The 23,135-nt window shown below is 45.5% G+C and overlaps 2 protein-coding genes across 3 annotated transcripts in view; one reads left to right on the top strand and one right to left on the bottom strand.

Moving 5' to 3' along the window:
* Positions 1–2,285, top strand: sod3a (superoxide dismutase 3, extracellular a). Its single transcript, XM_061252161.1, has 2 exons — positions 1–137; positions 905–2,285. The coding sequence occupies exon 2, from the start codon at positions 906–908 to the stop codon at positions 1,536–1,538; it is 633 nt and encodes a 210-aa protein (XP_061108145.1). The 5' UTR covers positions 1–137; position 905; the 3' UTR covers positions 1,539–2,285.
* The window catches only part of ccdc149a (coiled-coil domain containing 149a), a 26,980-nt gene continuing 6,000 nt past the window's right edge, over positions 2,156–23,135 (bottom strand). The window contains exons 3-14 of one of the 2 annotated variants that reach the window (XR_009709377.1): positions 22,935–22,973; positions 21,182–21,289; positions 20,768–20,884; positions 19,469–19,641; positions 18,180–18,252; positions 17,581–17,665; positions 16,827–16,971; positions 16,545–16,621; positions 10,407–10,508; positions 8,082–8,860; positions 5,007–5,042; positions 2,156–3,889 (exon numbers count right to left, since the gene is read on the bottom strand). Coding sequence is in view for 1 of the 2 variants with exons in the window: in XM_061252152.1 (XP_061108136.1) it covers positions 8,295–8,860; positions 10,407–10,508; positions 16,545–16,621; positions 16,827–16,971; positions 17,581–17,665; positions 18,180–18,252; positions 19,469–19,641; positions 20,768–20,884; positions 21,182–21,289; positions 22,935–22,973 (1,485 nt within the window). In the remaining variant the exon portion in view is untranslated. Of the gene's footprint in view, positions 8,861–10,406; positions 10,509–16,544; positions 16,622–16,826; positions 16,972–17,580; positions 17,666–18,179; positions 18,253–19,468; positions 19,642–20,767; positions 20,885–21,181; positions 21,290–22,934; positions 22,974–23,135 lie in introns of both variants that reach the window. The other variant, XM_061252152.1, reaches the window with a different exon arrangement.

A 23,135-nucleotide genomic window follows, 5' to 3' on the forward strand; every position in this document is an offset into this window, starting at 1 on the left:
TCGTAAGACTTCTGAAGTTTGTCTAAAGCCTGGTTAAAGTTCTTCTCGTTTGGAAACTAAGGGGATTTGTCTTCGCAAGCAACTGTATCGCGTTTTCTGGGCTGTGTAGAGATCGTTCATGCTCAGCCTATTAACAAGTAAGTACAGGTTATTACAGCAACTTTTTAGGTTTAGGATTTCTCATCCTACACGCGGCTTGTGTTTACAGAGGGTGCCTCTGTAGTAGAACTGGTAGTTGCTTTTTATGTCGTAGTTGCTTTTTTTTATACTGTATTTCTTATTCTTGAGTTGTCTTTGAATTAATCACTTTGTTGTATGATACATTAAGTGATTTATTCTTTGTAATCCTTTGTTGAACAACCAGTTTTGCATGACATTTTGGCCACGTTTTTTGCAACATCCGTATTGCGTATGCAAAACATGGTACTCTATGCATTATAAGCTAACGCACGACATAATATTTAAGTCTTTCTTGTAATCCTAATACGAAAAATAAATAAATACAGAAATATCACTTGCGAGTTCAAACATTTGTTTTTGAGATGATAGATGATAGACGTGTGTGGAAAAGCTTGGAATTCAGCTGGTACAAGCACTAGCTGCGTTAGAATCCGAAAAACGGTTACATCCAGGTTATGTTTGTATAAACAGCTGTAGATCCTTATTGCATATAGTCCATTTACTCTAGCCTCTGAACTGTAAATACATTTTACGTTACCTGTGTGTAATGCATGTCATGTAGAAATATATTTGCTCCTTTTGATTTCTAATAATACTGTTCTAATAATACTGTGCATTGTTGCAAGTACATTTTATTAAGGAATGTTTAAATTACTGTTCTATGTCATGGTTTTTTTTTTTTTGGTTTTTTTAAAACAATTTACTCTTGACTCATATTTTCTAGGATGACAAAGATGCCAAGAAATAGACCATCATTCAGCTACCTGCAGCTACTGGTATTTCTTGGTTTTCAAACATTTTGCTGTGAAGGGATCCCATTAAGTGAAGACGCCCCTGACTTCAATAGAACCGAGTATGCCGTCTGCGAGATGAGACCCAGCTTCTCACTGCCCGAGGGGAAGCTTCAGATTAATGGGCAGGTACTGTTCAAGCAGGGTCACCCCAAGGGCACATTATGGGTAATGGTCAACCTACACGGCTTCCCTCACAAGGATGAGCAGTCCAGAGCTATCCACATCCACGAGTTTGGGGACCTAGCCAGTGGCTGTGAGTCCACCGGTGGCCACTATAACCCAGTGCATGTCGACCACCCCAATCACCCTGGGGACCTCGGAAACTTCTCGGCTCACCACAAGAACATCCAGAAGCTTCTGAGAGCCCCAGCCACGCTGTTCGGGGAGCAGTCCATCCTGGGTCGGGCCGTGGTGATCCACGAGAACGAGGACGACATGGGCCTGGGAGGCGACGAGGGCAGCCTGCTGCATGGGAACGCAGGTCGGAGGCTGGCCTGCTGCATTGTTGGAATCAGCACCTCCAGACACTGGGATCAGACTTTGGAGCCCACCAGGGAAGAATAAACCATGTGACCGCCGTTATCAGCCACTGGGTATCATCACAGATTCCAAACAAGCAACCAGATATCCAGCTCTGTGTTCACTTTCAAAGGTGTATTTCTCAGTCTTTGAAACATTTCTAGTAGTTATATCAGCAATGCTTTATTTTACAGACTGTTAATTACCTAGTACTTATTAGGTAATTATATTTTATTTTGATTTCAATACTGACTTTGGTTCACAGTACTTGCCAACTGAAATGAAAGTACTGTAATACTAATAATTACACAAGTAGCTGTGTACCTACCCAGTAAATACTAGGTAATTAACAGGCTGTAAAATGAAGCATTACCTTTATATCTTTTGCATGAAGGGGGCATGACAATGGACAATTCTCTGGTCATGGCTGTAGTGTACTCCATATTCATAAACATTAATATAGCTACAAACCCTAGAAAGTAGTCAGGATGGAAGGAAAGCAGGAGCTAGCCTTCTGGCTGGTGTAAGGAATCTGTGATAGGATGCAGTGATGTGAAGCAAAATTAAAATCAGAGGGAGAAGTGAAGGTGATCAAAAATGACATGTATTTTGGAAAATGACACAGGACATACAGAATAATTATCTACCACTGACAGTCTAGATTAGCATTACTAATCGCAGTTCTTTGCCGTTTTATTTTGTTATGACAATATTACACAGAATAATATCGTGATAATAATTAAGTGTAATTGTGTGTTACTCATCAAAATAAAGGTCGCTGGAAAAGCTGAATTGTGTATTGTAATCACATCAAACCTAACATAAGTTCTTCAAAAAGTTATATAAAAATAAGACAGAATTTTATATTGTTTGCTGAAGGCTCAAATAATATTGGTATAAAACTTTTATACAAGTAAATCAGCACAGGCTACTTTCCTTTAATCCTTCAAATATACATCAAAAAAGGTATAGATATGTGCACTACAACAATAGAATGAAAAACACTGAACAGAAAGGCAATGCAACAAGTGAGCAGGACCTGAGGGATTAATGTGTAATACAGTGGGGTGCAAAAATGGTTAATTTCCTACCAAAACTCAATGTTTCAACTGCATATTTCCACTGTCAGAAACATTATTAGAAAATGGAAGATAATGGAACAGTTGAAGTCAAGGCAAGGTCTGGAAGACCAAGAAATATTTCAGATAGAATGGCCTGAGACCTGGTGAGAAATGTTCATAAGAACCCACACATCAAGTAGCAGACACAGGTCTAGCGGTTCACAGGACAACACTACAACGTACTTTAAACAACAAAGACCGACATGGCAGAGTTGCCAGAAGGAAACCAAAATGGAACTTTTTGGCCACCATCAAAGAACGTATGTTTGGAGAATAAAGGGTGAAGCCTTTGTAGAGAACACCTTGCCAATTGTGATGCATGGAGGTGGATCCATTATTGTTTTAGGTTGTGTGGCAGCTGGGGGCACAAGAAATATTGTGCGAGTGGAAGGAAGAATGGATTCCACCAGCAAGAAAGACTTAAATAGCAAGAAATTGTAGAGGCTAATGTCCAGACATTGAAGTTGAAGAAATGTTGGATATTCCAGCAAGATAATGATCCAGAGCATACCTCGAAGTCAACCATGAAGTACCTTCCAGGAAAGACAGATGAAGGTTTTGAAATGGTCACTACGATCTCCAGAAATGTGAAGCAGCTGGAGAATCTGCCTGGAGGGGTGGTCATAAATCTTTGGAAATAGTTAAACCTCACAAGAGCCTACATTAAACATAACTATTCAGTATAGTGTAATCGTATAGTTATAGTGTTGGCATATGCGCTTTAATTCTGATACGTTGTTTTAGTTATATTCATAAGTCTGACCACCGTCCAAAACATTGTGCTTAACATTCAAAATGTGAAATGCAGTCTGGCTATGCAAAAGATCAAAACATTATTCTACAAATATTCTACCTGATAGTGTACGATTGTGTTCATGGGGGCTGAGACTGCCATCTGTGCATACTCCCTCTGTTAAAATCCTATTAATAGAAAATTCCTCTACTGGAATCCAGATGAATTCATTTCAATTGTCATTTTAATTTTTTCAACTTACTGTCATAATTATTATATAGCAGTACCACTTTCACTTGCTATAATTCCACTGTCGTGTTTCAGTGATACGTTACAAATATCTCCAACATCTAAAAGTAAAAATCCAAGACAAACCAAATGCAGGGCTTAAAGATTTAATAAAACCATTAAATGAAGCGTATATCAGAAATAACAAGGCGTAAGTACTCTATTCTTTCATAAAAGGGAACATTATTTAGATCCACGGCGCATTCATCAAGTTAGCCACATCTGGAGCTGCTAAAGGTCACTGCTGATGAGATCTGGAGAGGGGGAAAGAGAGACAGAAATGTCAAAACTTTAAATGAGGACCCCCCCCGCCCTCCTATTAGGCATACAAAGTGCTTCATGCCAGCCTCACTCCCACCTTCAGTGACTGTGTGGCGGCCACTTTTATCTGGGCTGCACCTGCTGATGCATTATGGCTCTCAGACTAAGGCTGACTGATTCTGGTCCTTCATTAGTTCCTGGTTTTCCTTCCACCTCGGGCCTTGTCAGTTGATTAAGAGGTGAAAAGCTGCGATTTTCCGGGTCTTAATCACAGGCAGCGGTAATTGAGATTGAAGCCCCACAGGTAGCAGGCCCTCCAGGACTGGAGGAGTCGAACCCTGCCGGGCCACTGAAGCGACCAACTGTCACTCCGGAGGGGTCTCCCCAGCAGGGCACACTTTCACTTGCGAAGGAAAAGCTATTAGGAGACAACGTGAGAGACTCAATTCTTTTTTTTTTTTCTGTAAACTGTAAGGCTTCATTTTCAGGGTTTTAGAACCACGTCGTGCTCGAATGTGGCCCTGCATTTGCATAACCATCGTCATGAGCTGGAAATACAAAGGATGGCAAGTCTCGGGATTTAAATTTGTAACGGCGCACACTCTGCTAGCTTGGCTAATTCGCCCCCTTCTAGAGCGCTTTCGCATTAGAACTGCATAGAGTCCATTACTTCTGTTACACTTTAGATATCAGTACTCTTGTCTCCTGCTATCAGGCAGGCCCATAATCGACTATCTTAATAGAGATCTGACTGTACAGCCCAGCTGCTGCAGACTTGCTGCATGGCCCCCGCGCTTATCTGCTCTTGACAAGCGTATCTCTTTTCAACAGTGACGTCACCAGCTAAATGTCACAATATTCATTCAACAATGGCTTAGAAAATATTCCCAGTCTCGGGGCCTGCTCCCCAGTAAGTTGCAGGAACCCAGAAATGCAGAAAGAATAAAACAAAGTTGACTGGGTCTCTCCCCTTTGCGCGGGAGGGCATTCAGCAGCATATGATGTGATTTATGTACTTTATTTGCATAACTATTCACATATTCTCCACCTCGGTTCAAAATACATAAACAAATGAAATGGAAGATAAATAATGACATAAAGTGCACTGACCCTTCTGTTCCACCAACGGTTTACGCAGGATTTGCCCTTGTGGAAACACAACAAGCATAATTACAGGCAATAAATAACTCAAAGAGGCACAACTCAGTATCACTGGAACATAAGAGAAAAAGAAGGTTTAACCACATAGCAAACTAGGAGACCTTAAGAAATTACTAATACAAAGGCCAATCCAAACAAAAGCATGATCACCCCCGTATAGCCAGCTAAAATAGTGTGTTTGGGGGCAGCTGTCGCAGTTGAAAGAAGGAACAGCAATTTAATACTTTACTATGCCTGTTTATTATACAAACACTGATTCCTCGACAATAAAGAAACAGACAAAACATTCAAAAAGATTATCTGCAGTTCCATCATTAATAATAATAATCATAATAATAAAACTTTTTGCCAATTTCATCCAATAAGAACAAAAGATAGGGTCCAGTTACTGTGTGAAATATGGTACACTGATTTTCTGCACAAATCTTGTTAATCAATGCATGAGAAGACTTTAACAAGGAGTCAAATGCTCTACAAGACAAGGGCATTACGCTTTACTGAGCGTTCAGTGTTATTTTCCAGTTTTGAATTATATACCTGTCCACCAAAGTAAAAAAAAAAAAAAAGCTAAACTTCAGAGAGACCTTTGGGGCTTGAAGACTTTAGATTCGCAGGACCAGGGTGGTCGAGCCCTGCACTAACCCGATGGAGGACTGTGTGGAAAGGCTGGTTCCTGTTGCAGTGACTAGGCCTCCCGCTGTGACCCCCAGCTGATGCACCACACTCGGCTCCTCGGGGTTTGATTAAAATCAGTAGATGAGTGCTTTCCCCAGTGGCGCCCCTAATTACACCCCCCTCTGGCTCCTGGAGTCAGATGACTGCGTCTGTCACCAAGCGGAGAGGGCTCTGCCCATTGGACCCTCCCAGCATACCCTGCTCCCATACAGCCAATCAGCACTCCCTACACACTGCTGCTGGGATACGGGTATGAAAAACTAAAATTACTCCGATGGGCAGTGGGAAGGGCAACAGCGACTGTGGCCGCATTTTTCCCACCATTCCAGTGGAAGACACTGGATCTTCTGTTCACACTAGTGCTGAAGTTAGGCCGTAAACTGAAACCGGCATCTACAGACCTCCAGCCAGACCTGCATCAGAAACCTGGGAGGTATTTCACGAAGCACCAATTAAAACCCGGAACAGCCATTTTTACTGTTCCATATTTGAGGGGGTTCCAGGATTCATTCAGTGCAGAAGTCAAGCAAAGTAAGTTAGCCAGCTTTGTGAAATACCCCCCCCTGGTCCAGAGAAGCACAGGACGGCACTAAACCGCCTACGCCATCACGGACCAGAAAAGAAAGTCTGCTCCAGCAAGAAAAATGCGGTGTCCGAAAAGCAGGGTTCGATCCATCACTACGGAATGAGATCTCGCCCAGGCACCCTCAGGTTTAATTGAACGGTGCCTCAGCTTTTGCAAATGTGCATCTCCCCTTCTAATCGGGCAAGAGGCAGAAGATGCAGCGGGAAGATCTGCTCTCCCACTGCGCCAATGACAGACTGCGCTAGGCAATCTGCAAGAGAAGGGGATGAAAAGTGAATTGTCGACTTCAATCCATCTCGCGCCCAGACAAAGCCTGCTTTTCACCCTCTCAGCAGGAGCTGAAACTGTTCAACTCGCTCAATCCCGAGTTGCGATACATTTTGTCGTCTCCCATAGAAACCCACTCAAACTTTATTAGATTTATTCAGATAGCACTCGGCACTGCATCGAGGGGAAGAGGAGAGAAATGTTGCTTCCGTCAACAGTTATTTCACAAAACACAGGCCCCGGCGATGGCTGCGATTAACGGACGCCACTGCGAGCCGCTACACTGGTTTAATGCTCCTCCAAAGCCCACGCTGCTACAACACAACGCTGGTAAAAAAACTGTATCAGTTTTATAAAGCCATCTCATTCCTCGAACGCCGCGCCAATCTGCCAAATCAGCTGCGGGGCAGCAGGGAAGCGCGCGTACTGAATCCCGCCAACGTTGTGGCGGGGTAAAAATAGAAAACGGCATTCTGCGAAATAAGCAGTTTATGAATTTTGGCACCATGCTTTTTTTTTTCTTTTTTTTTCTCTCAGTGAGGCCAGCTGGCGTGACGGGTTTGAGTCTTAGGGAAGGGGCGCGCGAGCGAGAATGAAGGCATTGTACAAACTCACACGGAGATCCCATTTAATGTAACTTACATCCCCAGAAAATAATGAAACATGCTTATGGTTTCGGCAATGGGAACGATCTCCTGAAATGAAAGGGGTCTGGCTGTCGATTCTCACCGTGGTGAGCGGAACACGAGAGCTCACAATATCACACTGAACAAATTAGGCCAATGCGAGACTGCTAATTTCCCGTAGGTATGAGTGTGTGAGTGAACGGAGAGTGTGTGCTGTGATGGATTCTTTGCCTCGTTCCCAAAGCATGCTGGGATAGGCTCGGACCCCCACCACGACTATGACCGGGACAAATGTTGTGCAACGACATCACGAGAGGTTGCTGCTAGCCTTTGGACTTTGATATGTGCTTTGTAGATCATGATCATGTTTTCTGAAGCCCTATGTACAGTCAATAAACCACACAAGGCTGAGCAGGAGAGCCTGAACTCTGAGCTGAACAATCAACAAAAATAACAGCCCAGTTTAAGAACCACAAACATTAAGAAATGGCTAGTTTACCAACGTCCCACTAGGGCAATTTGTGCCTTATGCTTCAAGTACGCTTATATTAGCTTGATCATTAGCGATATACCATACCCCATAAATAATAAATAAGGTAGTGCGGCCATAAATTAATTTTATATTTGAAAATCATTTCCTAGTTCCTTGGGTTTTACGGAGTTCCTGGGTAGTCTCTCGTGAACAGTAGCGTGCAGAAAGCCTATTTGGGAGCAATCCAAAAATATATCTGCTCACTGGACAGCGCACACACCCTCCCCATCCATCTGTCAATCTGTCCAAGGGCATTTGTGTGCTTCACGGGTAGGTATCCTCACGAGCAACACAGCAGGAAAACCCACAGAGACCCCCGAGACCTGAGAGACCCTTACCTAATGACCCCTTTGCATTTCACCAGAAGCGACTGTTTGGTAAAGAAGCACGGAGCACGTGAAACCCCGGGAACAAAGCCGACGTGGCGGATAAAGCACGTTCTGCAGCCGGAGCCCAAGGCGGAATGGCGTCTCCCTCTTCCTCTCCGTCTCTCCGCGCGGGTCGTGTGAAGCGCTCTACGTCTTCATCACCAGGGAGATCAGAGCACACAACTAGGCACGGCTCTCACAGAAGTAGGTGTCACTCTTCTCCGCGCTACTGTCAGACCCCGGCTCCTCCGCCTGGGAGCACAGTACAGATATGAGGCCAGATGCCTCCTCACGGCCAGAGGTTTCTGTCAGCACCTCCTCCTCCGCCCGAGTGTGGCATGGAGGAGGCACATCCTCTGGGGCAGGGCCTGAGACAGCAGGAGGCGTTTGAGACTGAGGGTGTGTCGAGGCGGCGTCTACGACGGATTCGGGCCGAGAGGGGACATCGTCAGGGGCAGGGGCCTCCTGCTCCTCGACCGGACTCTCCAGCGCAGCTTGATCATTAGCCTGCTCCTCCGTCAGCTTCAAGATGGCCGCGCCCCCCCGCTCCATCTCCTCCTCCTCCTCCTCCTCTGCGGGCTCCACCCCCTCTCTGGCGCTGCACGCGGAGGTGTCCAAACAAACAGGTGTGCCTCCCCCTCCGCTGCCATCTGGAACAGCTTGGGAGCCCGGACACACTTTCGGGTGGCTGTCGGAGGCAGCTGTGCCACGTTCCCAGGCTGAAGCTTCCTTACTTCCTGTCCTGTCATCTGATCAGATTGGAGACAAACAAGATTAATGGTCATCGTGTGAGCTCGGCGATAATGGAAATGCATCCCAATTTGCTAATGCATTATTAAGCAAAGGACAGGCGGCGAGGCCAGGGACTGGCCGATGACAGCTCATCTCCTTCATCATGCCAAAGCCTTAAAGGATTTATAAAGCAATTACATTTTGTAATGCGGCTGTTTTGAATAGGATATGAACAACACACACACAAAAAAAGAGAGAGAGAAGTTAAATACAATCAAGGTTTTTGGAATTAGTCCGCCGCAGAAACTTCTTTCGGCGAGGCGGGAAGAATAACCGGTTGTATTGCAATAACCAGGGGTCTATTTTGAGGTCACATAAAAAGCCTGCCTCTAGTGCAAATGTAGCTGTCAGGAGGATGGGAGGGTGGAGGGGGGGGGGGGGGGGTTGAAAAAGGGCTAGGTCACTCATTTGGCATTTGGACTGGTGCAGACACATGGCACAGTGGAAATGGAACAGATTTAAGGCATCTGAAAATTCCGGCCCCCCGTCAAGGACACACATGGTTGCACCCTTCTGGTCGTGGAACCCCGCGCAGATGCAACCATGTGCACTGACGGGGGGGCAATTATGAGGAAACATAGAGATCTGCTCAACATGTTGCTGAGGCACACAAACAGATGCCCCATCATAGCAAAATAAATAATCATGATATTTAATAATACGGCCCTTTTTTCATGTTAAAATCTGAAAGAAAAAGGTACATCAGTGAACATGTATTCGCAAGGCACACAAACAGAAGATCAAGCGTACTTTGTTATAAATAAAGTTATTTCCACCTCTCACAGATCAATCAAATCAATACAGCCCTGCAGTTCACAAAGGCAAGGCAGCCTATCCTCTATACAGAGCGGAAAGGAGCAAAAAAGGTCAAAGTAAAACTATGCAGCATGGAGATAAGACAATTCTACAATAAGAAACTCTTTCTTTTATCAGTCCTATGGACTAAAAACTGCCCATAAACATACAAAAGATGAAGAAGAAGAAGACCTCGGAGAGGCCTCACATTTCAAATTAAGAGCGCAGCCAGCGTTAGCGCTGCTACATTACGTCACACGAACAGGGCGAGCAGAGTTGCCGGCCCGTTGACGGGAACGGCTTAGTTCTGCCACGTCCCCAAAAAGCCGCTCTCATTTCAGGGATTACTGACCCATATTTGTGAACGTTCAGCCAAAAGGTTAAAGACTGCGCGCTGGGGAGGAAAACTCCCCCACCGGCCCGAACACCCGCCCCAAAAAAACACAATTTCGCACGGCCGAGCCCATATTTATAGGCCTCCGTCAAAACACGCCCCACGTTTTTGAATGTCAGTGGGCAGAATTTGCTAGCATTTTCAAAATGCCATGGCATTTGAGAGGAATGGGTACTTATCCATCAGCACCAATGAGGGCTTTGTGAAGAAGAGGCGGGAAGGAGAGCATGCACTACTAATTACGCCACTTTTGTCGCCCGCCGAGGGCATCGTTAATGAACAGCGCAGCCAGTTACACACAATTACACACTCACCTTTGGGTGGCAGTGCTCTCAGTGGTGCAGGCTGCTGCAGGGGACCCAGCAGAAGGGGCCGGGGGTGCTGGCTCTCATTCAGGCTAATGGCGTCTCGTCCTCCTATTCCCCACAATCATAAAGCCCGCAGAAGTGGCGGTTACTTCTCACTGCGGTTCAGTTTACCCAACACATGTCAAAAGTCCTGCCTACCGCCACCCCCCCCCAACACACACACAAACATACACACACCTGCACAGGCAAACACACACACACACAAACACACCTGCACAGGCAACACACACACACAAACATACACACACCTGCACACGCATGCAGACACAAACATACACACACCTGCACAGGCAAACGCACACACACAAACATACACACACCTGCACAGGCAAACGCACACAAACATACACACACCTGCACACGCATGCAGACACAAACATACACACACCTGCACAGGCAAACACACACACAAACAAACACACCTGCACAGGCAAACACACACACACAAACATACACACACCTGCACACGCATGCACACACAAACATACACACACCTGCACAGGCAAACACACACACACACAAACACACCTGCACAGGCAACACACACACACAAACATACACACACCTGCACACGCATGCAGACACAAACATACACACACCTGCACAGGCAAACGCACACACACAAACATACACACACCTGCACAGGCAAACGCACAGAAACATACACACACCTGCACACGCATGCAGACACAAACATACACACACCTGCACAGGCAAACACACACACAAACAAACACACCTGCACAGGCAAACACACACACACAAACATACACACACCTGCACACGCATGCAGACACAATCATACACACACCTGCACAGGCAAACGCACACACACAAACATACACACACCTGCACAGGCAAACCCACACACACCTGCACACGCATGCAGACACAAACACCCACACACACAACTGCAGGCACAAATAAACAAACACACACCCTCACACACAAACATACACACACCTGCATAGGCAAACACCCTCACACACAAACACACACACCTGCACAGGCAAACACACGCAGACCTGCACTCAACAAACAAACTCACACCTGCACGTGCACGCAGACGCAAACACACACACATTCACAGACACGCATACCTATATCTGCTTAATTAAGAGAAAACGCTGTGCGTCGCTGCCGTGTGCCGCTAGCGAGGGCTTGTTTTGGAAAGGTGCGCGTGTAAGCAGGAAAAGACGGCGGTTTCACACATGAACAGCGCTGGATTCACAGGAAGCGGCTCTCGTTCCCACTCATCAGTCTTCATTAGTGATGCTCGTACGCCTCATGGACTGACGCCATATGCTATTCACTGGGGACCGCACACTGCATGCTGGAGACATCACAACCGCGCTCCGCCATGGCTCCTACCTTAACACCAGATTATAAAAAAGGCTTGTTTACTGACATTTGGGGAAGAAACAAACGGGAATGCAAGCCTGCGCGGAAGACACGGGTCTGGGAAAAAAAAGGGACCGTTGGCCAAACTGACCGTGTCACAAGCGGACAGGGACATAATGGATCGCAGATGTTATGCGGCTCAAATGAAGCACTCCGCCACCATCTGATGCCGTGCCCCATGTCTGTCCGAGCACAACATGTCATTCCGCACATAAAAGTAATTGATCGACTTCTCCCCCCTTTGACTGCGTTTTTCCTTTCCATTCCAAAGTGCATTTTCTCCTGCCAGGGGTCAGACGCACCAATCACATCTCAGCACATCATATTTTCGTCGTCGCGGTTTGGCTGTTGGACCCTGGCTGTTCTAGATTATTTGGAGGGGAGGGAGGGGGGGGGGGGAGGACAGGCGGTGATTTTTCGCAGAAGGTGAACGCTGTTCCTCACGGACAGGGGCGGGTCCCGTTCGAGCCGCACCGTGTCTGGATCCTGGGTGCCTAACCGAGGGGGAGTTTCGCAGTGACACAGATCATTAGGCATGCGTCTCACTCACAAGAGGGCTTGTTGTAATCCAATCAAGCATCAGACAGGGCTCCACTTTCTGCCCAAGAAAAATAGAGGGGAACCGAGTCGAGTGCCACTGTACCGATTCTGCATTAAAATCACTGCCGGCCGACCGTGGCTGGGACAATTTGAAGTCTGTGGAGCAAAATATGGACCTGTATCATTCCTGCAAATTACGGTATGACATAGAAAGTAAACTGGTAGATAAATATTTAGAAAAAAAAAAAAAACGGAAAAAAAAAAAACAGCCCTCTTGGTTCCAACAACTGTTAGTGCTCCATGTAAGTATGCCCCAGGGATGCGTTTTGAACTGCGATGTAATACAAATTGAGGTGGTCAGCCAGACTGCCGTAGTTGTGTGAGGAAAATGACTAAGGCTCTCTGCACATTCACAAATCTTCCAGTATGTCCAGTTTTGGCTTGCAATACGACTGCGATAATGACAATGATTACACTGTGTAAACAAACGTTCACTGTGAAGATAAGTGTGACAATGATGTCATCATATCATTCAATTGAAACATGTTCCACAGAAGAGCTTTTAGGCAGAGCCGTCAAACAATAACAAACTGCTTTCACTGGCCTCCACAACAGGACTGCTGACAACTTCTTCTGCAGATTTGCCGGAGGCAATTAAAAGTTGCGGCAATTATGTATGCTACACAAAGCCGGAGTCCCACGACATCAGGCGTGGTTCGCGCCGTGGCTTGCTGAATAACGAGAGGGACTAAGGAGCGCGTTTTAGCTCCTAGCGAGCGTCTGCTCCCCAATTCGCCCTGCTCCAGCTTTTATAAACAGACACCCCGCTGCCCGTCTTCTCCGAGTCACCGGGACCGTGTTGTCGCACAGGGAGTAACGTACCTATGCACTCCGCAAAGGTTATTTTGACAATACAGCAGGTCTGTCAGTTGGAAATGGCGCTGTGAGTGCCTTCCGTCGTGACTGCCAGAGACATCAGCGCTGCTCCGCGGAGACGCGAAGCCACGGAAACAAGAGAGCGGGAAGGAAGCCAGCGCGTAATAACCTCAATCGAGCAGCGGCACTGTGTCTACCTCACATGAGTGGTCTGGACAGACAAAGAACACACTGTGCTCGGTCTTTTCGGTTTAAACAGACCTTAGTTATACGATGCCCTTCAGGACGTTTCTGTCTGCCCGTCCTCGGTATGGTGAGTGGGCTCATTGTTGCCTGTGTGGGTGATATACTCTGACAGCTTTTCAGATGGTATGTTTTTTGGCGACTCCTTAAAGGGAAGGCCCTTTGGGGGTGGGGTGGTGGGGAGGGGGTTGGGGGGGTGCTGTGTTGTTTGACTCAAATTTAGTTTTCCCCCAGATGGCAACAATGCGTTTTTCCTTTTTTTAATGTTTGGGCTTTAATCACACGCCTGAGCAGCCCTTTTTCACCGGTCTCTGGCCGTCTCTGCGAGGCCACTCTTCCCCACTTTCACTTTCATGAACTGACTCATGAGCCACTTTCTGTCTCGTCTACAAATTCCCTAATAACAGCACATTCCCTAAATGTGTTTGTAATGTGGGCAATCATTTTCAGTAATGGATGCTTGTCAGTTTTATGGTGGGAGAATGACAGTCTTATGACAGGCAAGCTTCACAGTGCAGGATTTCTCAAGCCTATAAGGAGCCTGAAACAAAGTGCCACATCCCCCTCTACTGGACATGGGAAGAACTGCATTTATTTACACAGTCCTGCAGTGAGAAATTTGATGTCTTTGAAAGAAATCTGCAGCAATGCTTTGCATTGATGAACAGCCTCGCTTAATAAAATATTTTTTACCGGCTGTTTATTTGATTTCCCTTTCCGCTCACATATTATGATGTTCAAAGACATTTGGATTTGTGGTTGGACCACTGTAGTCCTCCCCTGATATTCTGGACTGAAAAATCTGGTTATGCAGTTAATTCAAATGAGGCGTGTTTAATCGCGAACAACACTTCCTGCATATCTTTACAATCTCAGTGGGGACAGCGAGTATTAACATCAAAGTGCATTGTTGTTATTACAATTCATTCTCCTAGGGCAGCTTAGCCAGGCATTGATCTCTGAGATCAGCGCAGTATCACACGAATGCTATGTCTAAGAAATACTGAAAGTTGTTCCAGGCATTTTAAAAAATCAATTTAGTCAGTTTCGGGGTTTTTTTTCTTTCTGTTTGTTGCTTCCCCAAACTTCAACTTCAAATTAGGGGGACAAGCATTTCAATCGAGATCAAGTTATTGGAATAGATTTGAAATGCATGTTATAATTATTAAGCTATGATTAGCGTATTAGCTCATTCAAATACAAGCTGTTCCGTGGCTCTCAATTACTTTGATTTACTTCTACATCACGACATTCATTCAATCATCTCAGATATCTGAATACTGTACCATAAAAACCTTAAGCACACAGGGAAGGCATTGAGAAGGAACCTATCACTATGATTTCTACCATAGTATTGCTAAGAGGCCAAACTGAGTGTATGGTCAATACATTAAACATGGTGCACTAGAATTAAAAGTAAGATTGGTAAATACAAACTAAACTGAGGGTGCAATAATAACAGTTGTTGGATACAATTTAAAACAGCACTATCTATACATCTTGTGCGAGACAAATTGCACACAGAAGCGTGGTTTCTGAATAAGACACAGACGAACGCGGGGAGTGGAATACACCGGGGTGAGGCTGTTTCTGGCAGAATGCTCAGGATTTTTGCTGGCACGACACAATGGATGGAACGGAACAAACATCAGGGTAGCAGAAACATACTCCCTAATCCCAGGGACACACTGTAGGTCAGGCCTTTGGGCAGCAGGAGAAGAGGAGAAACGCTCAGTTCAGTTACACGGTCCACTCACAACTGTTCATACTACTCAGGTAAATATTGTAAATAAAGAAATGAAAAACTTCAAATGGGGTCAGACATATTGATGCAATATATATATATATATATATATATATATATATATATATATATATATATATATATATATATATAAAAATAGCAGGGACTAGGCTTGGGGACTTCATGTCGTCTGGGTGCTCGGAGTTTGCGAACATGCAGGGAGAAGATTCTCATAGCAGTGCTGCATGATTTAACAGACTTTAGGTGAAACAGGCAGGGTGCGCACACAGTGAGTATGAATTGTACATGTATAGCAGTGCAAGGGGTAGGGTGGGGGTGGTCAGAGACATTACTGGTTTCACAGGCTCTCTCATTAGATCAGTACCATCATTCAAACACATACACACTCGTGCAGCAAACCCTAAACAAGCTGCCTTTCATTCACACTGCGCAATACCGTTCCCTGCCTGGCTGCTTAACTTCAACTGGCCCACGTTCATTAGCCTGATTAAACCGCACTCCTTACATTTAACACTTACTCAGAGCTGTAACAGGCTATGGGGGTTGTGCTGTATGGATGATGGGCTACCGTTGTTTAGGCTGGAACATTGGCTCTCAAGTTCAGACCATGGGGGTACCAGGTGTAAGCTGGTTTTCGTTCTAACCACCATTGCAATCCCAGAATTTTAAGAAGCTCTTCATTCTTCTTAATTACGCTTTCCATGTTTTGAGGAATTATTTACCATATTAATCAAATTTAAAAAAGTTTTTTTTTCAGTCACATTTTGTCAGAAATAACTATACATGCAATGAAGAAGTCCCATATTCAGAGTGCTATATTGCAATTTTAAAAAATAACTGATCAAATTTAAAAATGAGGTGAATAAAAAGGCTCCTAATTGGTGATACATGGCCACTCTAACCAACCGTTTGCAACCCACTGAAGAATTCACAGACAAAGCAAATGATAACCAGCCAAACCTGCATTAATTGCACAAGATCGTTGTTAACAAAAGCCAGCATACACAGGGGTCCTGTGGACTGAACTTGAGAACCAAGAAGTCTTGTGTGAAAAATGTCATCCACAGTTTACCAAAACAGCAGTTCAGTTACCAAAAGAGCCGTACTGAAGTAAAGCACCCTTCATGCATTGACATGCAGCACACTCAGGGTCCACTGCTACACCCCGCGAGGAGGCCAGGCCTTGCCCTCCATGCAGGACCACATGCCTGCTGTCATGCCGAGTACAGGCGCTCAATGGTGACCAGTGCGGCACCAACCTGGAAGACTCCACAATCCAGACACCTCCAAGGTCTTCAGCTTCTTCTCCAGCTCAGCAACTCGGTTTCCCAGGATCCTGTGCGAGGCGAGAGTTTGAAGGCAGCCATTCGTCTTTAGACCTCGGACTAAACCCAATACATCACTTGCAACTGGATACTGTCAAAATGCCAATGTGCACAATGAATAAAGAATATAAAAGGCAGAAACAAAGTGGAAAAATGACAAAAGAACGGAAGAACAAAAGGAAGGAGTAGTGTGAGAAAGACAGAGGGGCTGCGTACTTGTTGGTCTGGCGCTGGTGCTGGATGATAATGTTCTTCTCGTGGATGGTCTCCAGCAAGGCGGTGGCCAGGGACTTGAGGTCAGAGACCGACTGAGGTGTGGCGGGGAGACCACACCCGCCGTCTTCAGCCAGCAACTCGTGCACTGCAGCAGGTTTCCCAAACATTAGACTCCCCTTAGACTCTCCTTAACGCTTAAGCACGTAATGCAGAGGTTAACACTCACGCAGACGACCCGCAACATGGGTGGAGCTATCAGACGCTATTAGTGCCTCATTCGATTCCAGACATGTTTTTAGGATTGGCTCGGTAAACAAGTCAGGGATTGACAACAAACAGTAGCTCCACCCCCACGGGAGATTGTTAAGCCCCACTCGTCAATCACCAACTCACAGCACTGCCATTTCAGTCCTCCATCAGCAAACAAACAAATATACTTCTGACAGTTGAATCAGCCCTTTGTTTAGCCGCATTAATAACACCGCTTCACACGTCTGCGCCACTAACATCCAGAACTCCCGAGTCACCTCTACGGGGCACAACAATCACAGGAGGTTCCTTACCGAGCTCTTTATCAGTTAATTCAATGCCACAGGTAATTATAACACTGATAACAAACCCTGAACACAGGCCGCGGCGTTAGTATAGCGAGATTGTGATCGAACGCGGTTCAAAGAAAGCACAAAGTTGTGGAGCTCATTTGCGAGATGCCGGTCCCCCCCCAGTTCAGAAATGAAGTTAGAGTGAGTCTTACCTTGTTTGGCTGAGAGCACTCCCGTGAGACCACTGCTATTGGATTTACTGCACGTTTTAGAGTTTCTCCTCCGCTCTAGGGCATTCTGCAAATCAACACATGTTGACAGCAGCAAACATTACACACACACACACACACACACACACATTTTCAGAACACAACAACATTAATGGAGACTTCAAACACTCAATATGACACTCATTTGCCAAAAATAATGATCATACTTTAAGACTCTGAAAGTCTACAATGTCTGAGCATAATTATTATTACTAATTTCATTACAATTTTATGCTGCATCTCGTACTTCATATACTGCATATCAAATTATGATAAAACATTATTCTGAATGCCAACACACATTTCCCATCTGGGAAAAAAAACGCATTCCACACAAGATACTGTTGGTATTTTCATCACCCAACATTCACTTTATCTGAGCATAATTTATTCCACAGGCAAATATGGGTTAGAGCTGAGTGTACGGTAAAATGCGGACACACACAAACACACGCAAACACACAGAACACATTTCACACAAGATTCACACACTCATTTCATTTTGCGCCTACAAGGATGGATTTGATTAAACTGCTGTCTACCTTGTACTTCATGATGTTCACTTTGAGCAGGCTGACCTCTTCTTGGAGTTGCTTAAATCTCTCATGTAGGTATCTGTCAAAGAAATGGCTTCTTCAGTGAAGTCGCGCTGGGTTATCTTTTCATTGACAAAACAGCGACGCACACACACAACTCACATTGACTCCTGGCGATTCTCTAAAATAAAGCACTTTACTCCGATAAAAAGGAACAACGAGAACTTGTCTGGCTGACAGAAAACAGCCATAAAACGAAGCTTTATGCGAATCCTCAAACGGTCCGTTTGAAATCCTGATGGTTCTGTCAAGGAACCCGTCTCGTGGGTCTCCATAGATATGCATGTCTCCTGACTTCATCTGCTGCATCACCTCAGCCCAAGAACAACCCGGGTTCCAATTACATGCTATTTAGCTGACGCTTTTATCCAAAGCGACTTACAGTTGATTAGACTAAGCAATGTGGGGTTAAGCTGCGTCCCCATTGCAGTGTCTGCTGCCTATTTCACTGACAGAAGTAAAGAGCATGCAGGCAGTCTCTGAACACGAAGCTAGGATTGCCATGGAGATGCTTACAGAAAACAGCCTCAGGATATATTCGGTCTCATTCGGTTGTCATTTAAAAAGATATAAAAGGAAAGCGCTTCAGAAATACAAGCTAATGGAGTGACTATTTAAAAATCTCTGAAATGTGCCAAACAATCTACTGCCAACAGCTCTCTGATGGAGTAAGTACACTTGAACCACTGATGTGTCAAACATTTTAAAAATTATATTTTAATTTTTTTTGCATACGTTCATATTTTTGAGGGAGCTGAAGCTTTAGACAGATATGTCAATGCTCCAGATAAAAGGTAAAAAACACAAAAGACAATGGAGTGTCTGAACAGTTTCAGATCTTTTCGAGGTGTTCTTCACTGCAATGGGTTTTCAAAAATAACTGCCATGTTTTGTTTCCAATGATACTACCCTTGTGGTAAAAAAAAAAGAACTACGCAAGAAAAAAGGCCGTCAAGATGGTAGAAATGATAAAGTGCCTGAGACATTAATGTTTACTGCATTCATTAAAACTGACATCTGGCTAAGCATGCAAGTACTGGAAATAAGCACAGAAAATTTCAAATGAAAACCTGACACACACGCACACGCACACACGCACACACGCACACACTCACACACTCACACACTCACACACTCACACACTCACACACACTCACACACACTCACACACACTCACACACACTCACACACACACACTCACACACACACACACACACACACATACACACACACACCTGTTCTCCATGCAGAGGGCGTCCACGTCGATGATGCGGTTCTCGTGACCGCCCAGGACGTGGTTGAGCTCCAGGTTGAGGCGGTTGGCCTTCTCCTGGAACACGCCCCGCTCGGCTTTCACATCCTGCAGCTCGTCCGTGGAGGCCTTCAGGCCGTGCTCCAGCTCCTCAGTCTGCACAGCACGAGCACCAAGACACAGACTGCAGGACATTAAATGCGGTAACACTTCACAATACATATTACGTATTATAGCAGTTAATATAGCACTATGCTACATGATACAGAAAAACAGCACTTAATTTAGCATTAATGAACATTTGTACCTTTTCAAAGTCTACCTTAGTCCTCCCTCCTGATTTCCCCCGCCCCCCCCTTTCTGTTACCCCTATCCTTGTCTAACCCCCCCCCAAAAAAAAAAAAAATTGCACTTATGATGACGACTATATGTTTAGAACAGCATTCCTTGTGTATTTTCCTAGTTCTGGATGTGATGCTTTGACTTGTGGTAGAACCTATGCGTCTGCCAAATGACAAAAATGTAAATGTAAATGTACATACGCCATTAAGGCAACCCGAGTGTCACTTTTCAGTAGTCAATTTGAGATGTTACATCTACATACATTTCCATAGAAGAAAATATGATTATAACACAATTGCAACACAAGGTAACTGGCCCCTTTACCATCATCTAACATCTGAACATCTGATCATTTTGAGGCATCGTGTGTCATACCAACTTGGGATCAAGTGAGCCCCCATTTCTGTACTGAAACTAATCCTGTACACATTCTTCAGTGTAATTTTGACACCGTTTTGGAAAACAGCCTTAGACAAGCAAGCCTTGATTTTGAATTTTTTTACAGTTGTGCTATTGTGTGTGCATTATTGTCATTACAATGCTCTTGGTATGTGGCCAACAATGTTCCACAATGCAGAATATTTACACTAATTTTTGCTGGCACTCCTGCAGAGACATTGGTCTATGGGATCAGGCCTTGACGCAAGTCAGGCTGCTTCCTTCCCAAGCAGAATAATTTAACACCACACTTAATTTGCTTATCTGTATCCACATACTTCAGATGACAGACACCTGGAAAAGGACAAGAGAACCGAACAATTCGTTTTACTTCTAGTTTTTTTTTTACAGTAGGTCTAGATTACAGTGGAATGTACAATTTCAAAGGGAAATAAACATTATCCCCATTCCGTTTGGGGATTCGGCTTTGGGGTGGGGATTGGAAGCGCATTACTGAAGCACCCCCCCCTAGTGGCCGGGAGTGGTGCCGGCAGTCTCTCACCAGGACTCTCGCCCTCTCCAGCTGCCGCACCAGGCCCTCGCGCTCGTGGGCTGGGAAGTGACGCACCCCGACCTCCTCGTCGCCCAGCCTCTGCCTGGCGATGGTCATCCTCAGGAGCTGCGGGAAGATCAGGGCCAGGGGCTCAGGGGCGTGGTCACTCACTCCCGCAAGCGTTTCCCCACGAAGGCTGGTCGCGTGAAAGCCAGACCCTGCCGGTTTGAAGAGTTCACCCCGCCTCTGCGTTATCCATGGGCGCCGTGCACCTGTTCACTGGGCTGAAGCGGATTAGCAGCCAAGAATTTCCCCTCGTATCCTTCCGCGGAAGGGGAGCACGAGGCCCACAGCTGCGCCCGCAGATTTGGGGGGGGGGGGGAGGGAGGGCAGGGGAGGGGGGCGCGGAGATGGATGCTGTACCTTGTTATCCCCCTGGGCCTCTGCCAGCCGCTGATTCAGTTCCTTCATCTCCTCCGCGAGCTGTTTACCCCTCTCCCGGGAATCTCTCAACAGCTGGGCCAGGTTCACCTGGGGAGAGAGGGGGAGAGACGACCGGGGAGGGACAGCGAGAGAGAGAGAGAGAGAGAGAGAGAGAGAGAGAGAGAGAAATAGAGAGATAGAGAGATAGAGAGAGATTAGGGAACAGAAAGAAATACAGATGAGTAAAGAGTGAGAAAGACAAAAGAGAAAGATGGGGAAGGAGATAGGGGGGAGAGAGAAAAGGGGGAAGGGAGCAGAGAGAAAGAGAGAAAGAAAGAAGGATGGAATGAAGGGATAAGCCAGAGACAGAACGCACCGGAAGGTTTCCCAGCACAGCAGCGTGTGCCACCAACCTTCCCTCCAGATGTTACTGTGTCTGTCAGCTTACCCGATCAGAATACCCGCTTGCCCGCCCAGAATACCCGTTTACCCGCCCAGAATACCCGTTTACCCGCCCAGAATACCTGCTTACCCGCTCAGAATACCTGCTTACCCGCCCAGAATACCAGTTTACCCGCCCAGAATACCTGCTTACCCACCCAGAATACCTGCTTACCCGCCCAGAATACCTGCTTACCCGCCCAGAATACCTGTTTACCCGCCCAGAATACCTGCTTACCTGCTCAGAATACCCGTTTACCTGCCCAGAATACCAGTTTACCTGCCCAGAATACCTGCTTACCCGCCCAGAATACCTGCTTACCCACCCAGAATACCAGTTTACCCGCCCAGAATACCTGCTTACCCGCCCAGAATACCTGCTTACCCGCCCAGAATACCCGTTTACCCGCCCAGAATACCTGCTTACCCGCTCAGAAGCAACATCAATGCATCTGCTCACACTATCAAAGACCAGCATGCAAACGCCAAGCACCCCTCTCCTGAAATCCAAACATGACTGCAGCTCTGCACACTATCAAAGACCAGCATGCAAACACCCTGCTACTCCCTCTCCTGAACCCAAACATCACTGCAGCACCGCACACTATCAAAGACCAGCATGCAAACGCCTACACTCAAAGAGAATACATTTAGAAATGAAAAGCATAACAGCCCATACCATGTGAAGCCCTTGGTGAAATAGATTAACTCTATAAGATAAAATCTAAGATCATATAGCTAAGTTTGTTTTTTTGCAACCACATATACTTTGTGTCAATTGAAACATTCAGTGTCCATGACTTAATGTATGCTGCTTTCTACACCAGATATGTTATTCATAACCTAAAGAGGCCTCTTGACTTGTGAATGCATTGCAAACACATTGTCATTTGAGTGGCCAATTCTATTGCACGGCAGATTGTTTGTCTTGCTTTCCAAGCATTATACCATTGAAACCTAATTTCTATAAACCTCCAGCTTAACACATGAGGTCGTTGGTTATTTGACATTCACCTGTCATCTTTGCATATGACATTTTCCCACAGCTAACCAAACGTTGCTGTTGACACAGTGTACCCATAGACACACAGAACGCAAGGTCACCACAAAGGCACGTTATTATATGAACAGCATGACAACCGCATGGTGCAAAGGGAACGCTGTCTTTATTTGGCAAGACCCTGTTACAGCACAAACAGATGGAATGCTCTTTAATGCCATACTGTAATTGAAAAATATTTCAATAATACCAAGACAGAAATAGGACAGGAAAAAAAAGAAAAGAGAAAGACGTTCTTGTCTCAACACATACCTGATTTCGTTTTTCAGGGGGTAAACTGGGGTCCCCATCCTGCAATAAACATTAAAACACCATTAGTAATTACTCACCCATATACAGCTGTGGTCGTGAAGCGATCTCAATTTTTCCCACTTCACAATCTCAATGGTAAGAAACTCGCAGCTCTGCCAGATGTTGCAAAAGCATGTTCCTGCTGCTCTCGTGCTTTGAAAC

Source organism: Conger conger, chromosome 8 (genome assembly GCF_963514075.1).
Source record: "Conger conger chromosome 8, fConCon1.1, whole genome shotgun sequence".
Taxonomy (NCBI): Eukaryota; Metazoa; Chordata; class Actinopteri; order Anguilliformes; family Congridae; genus Conger; species Conger conger.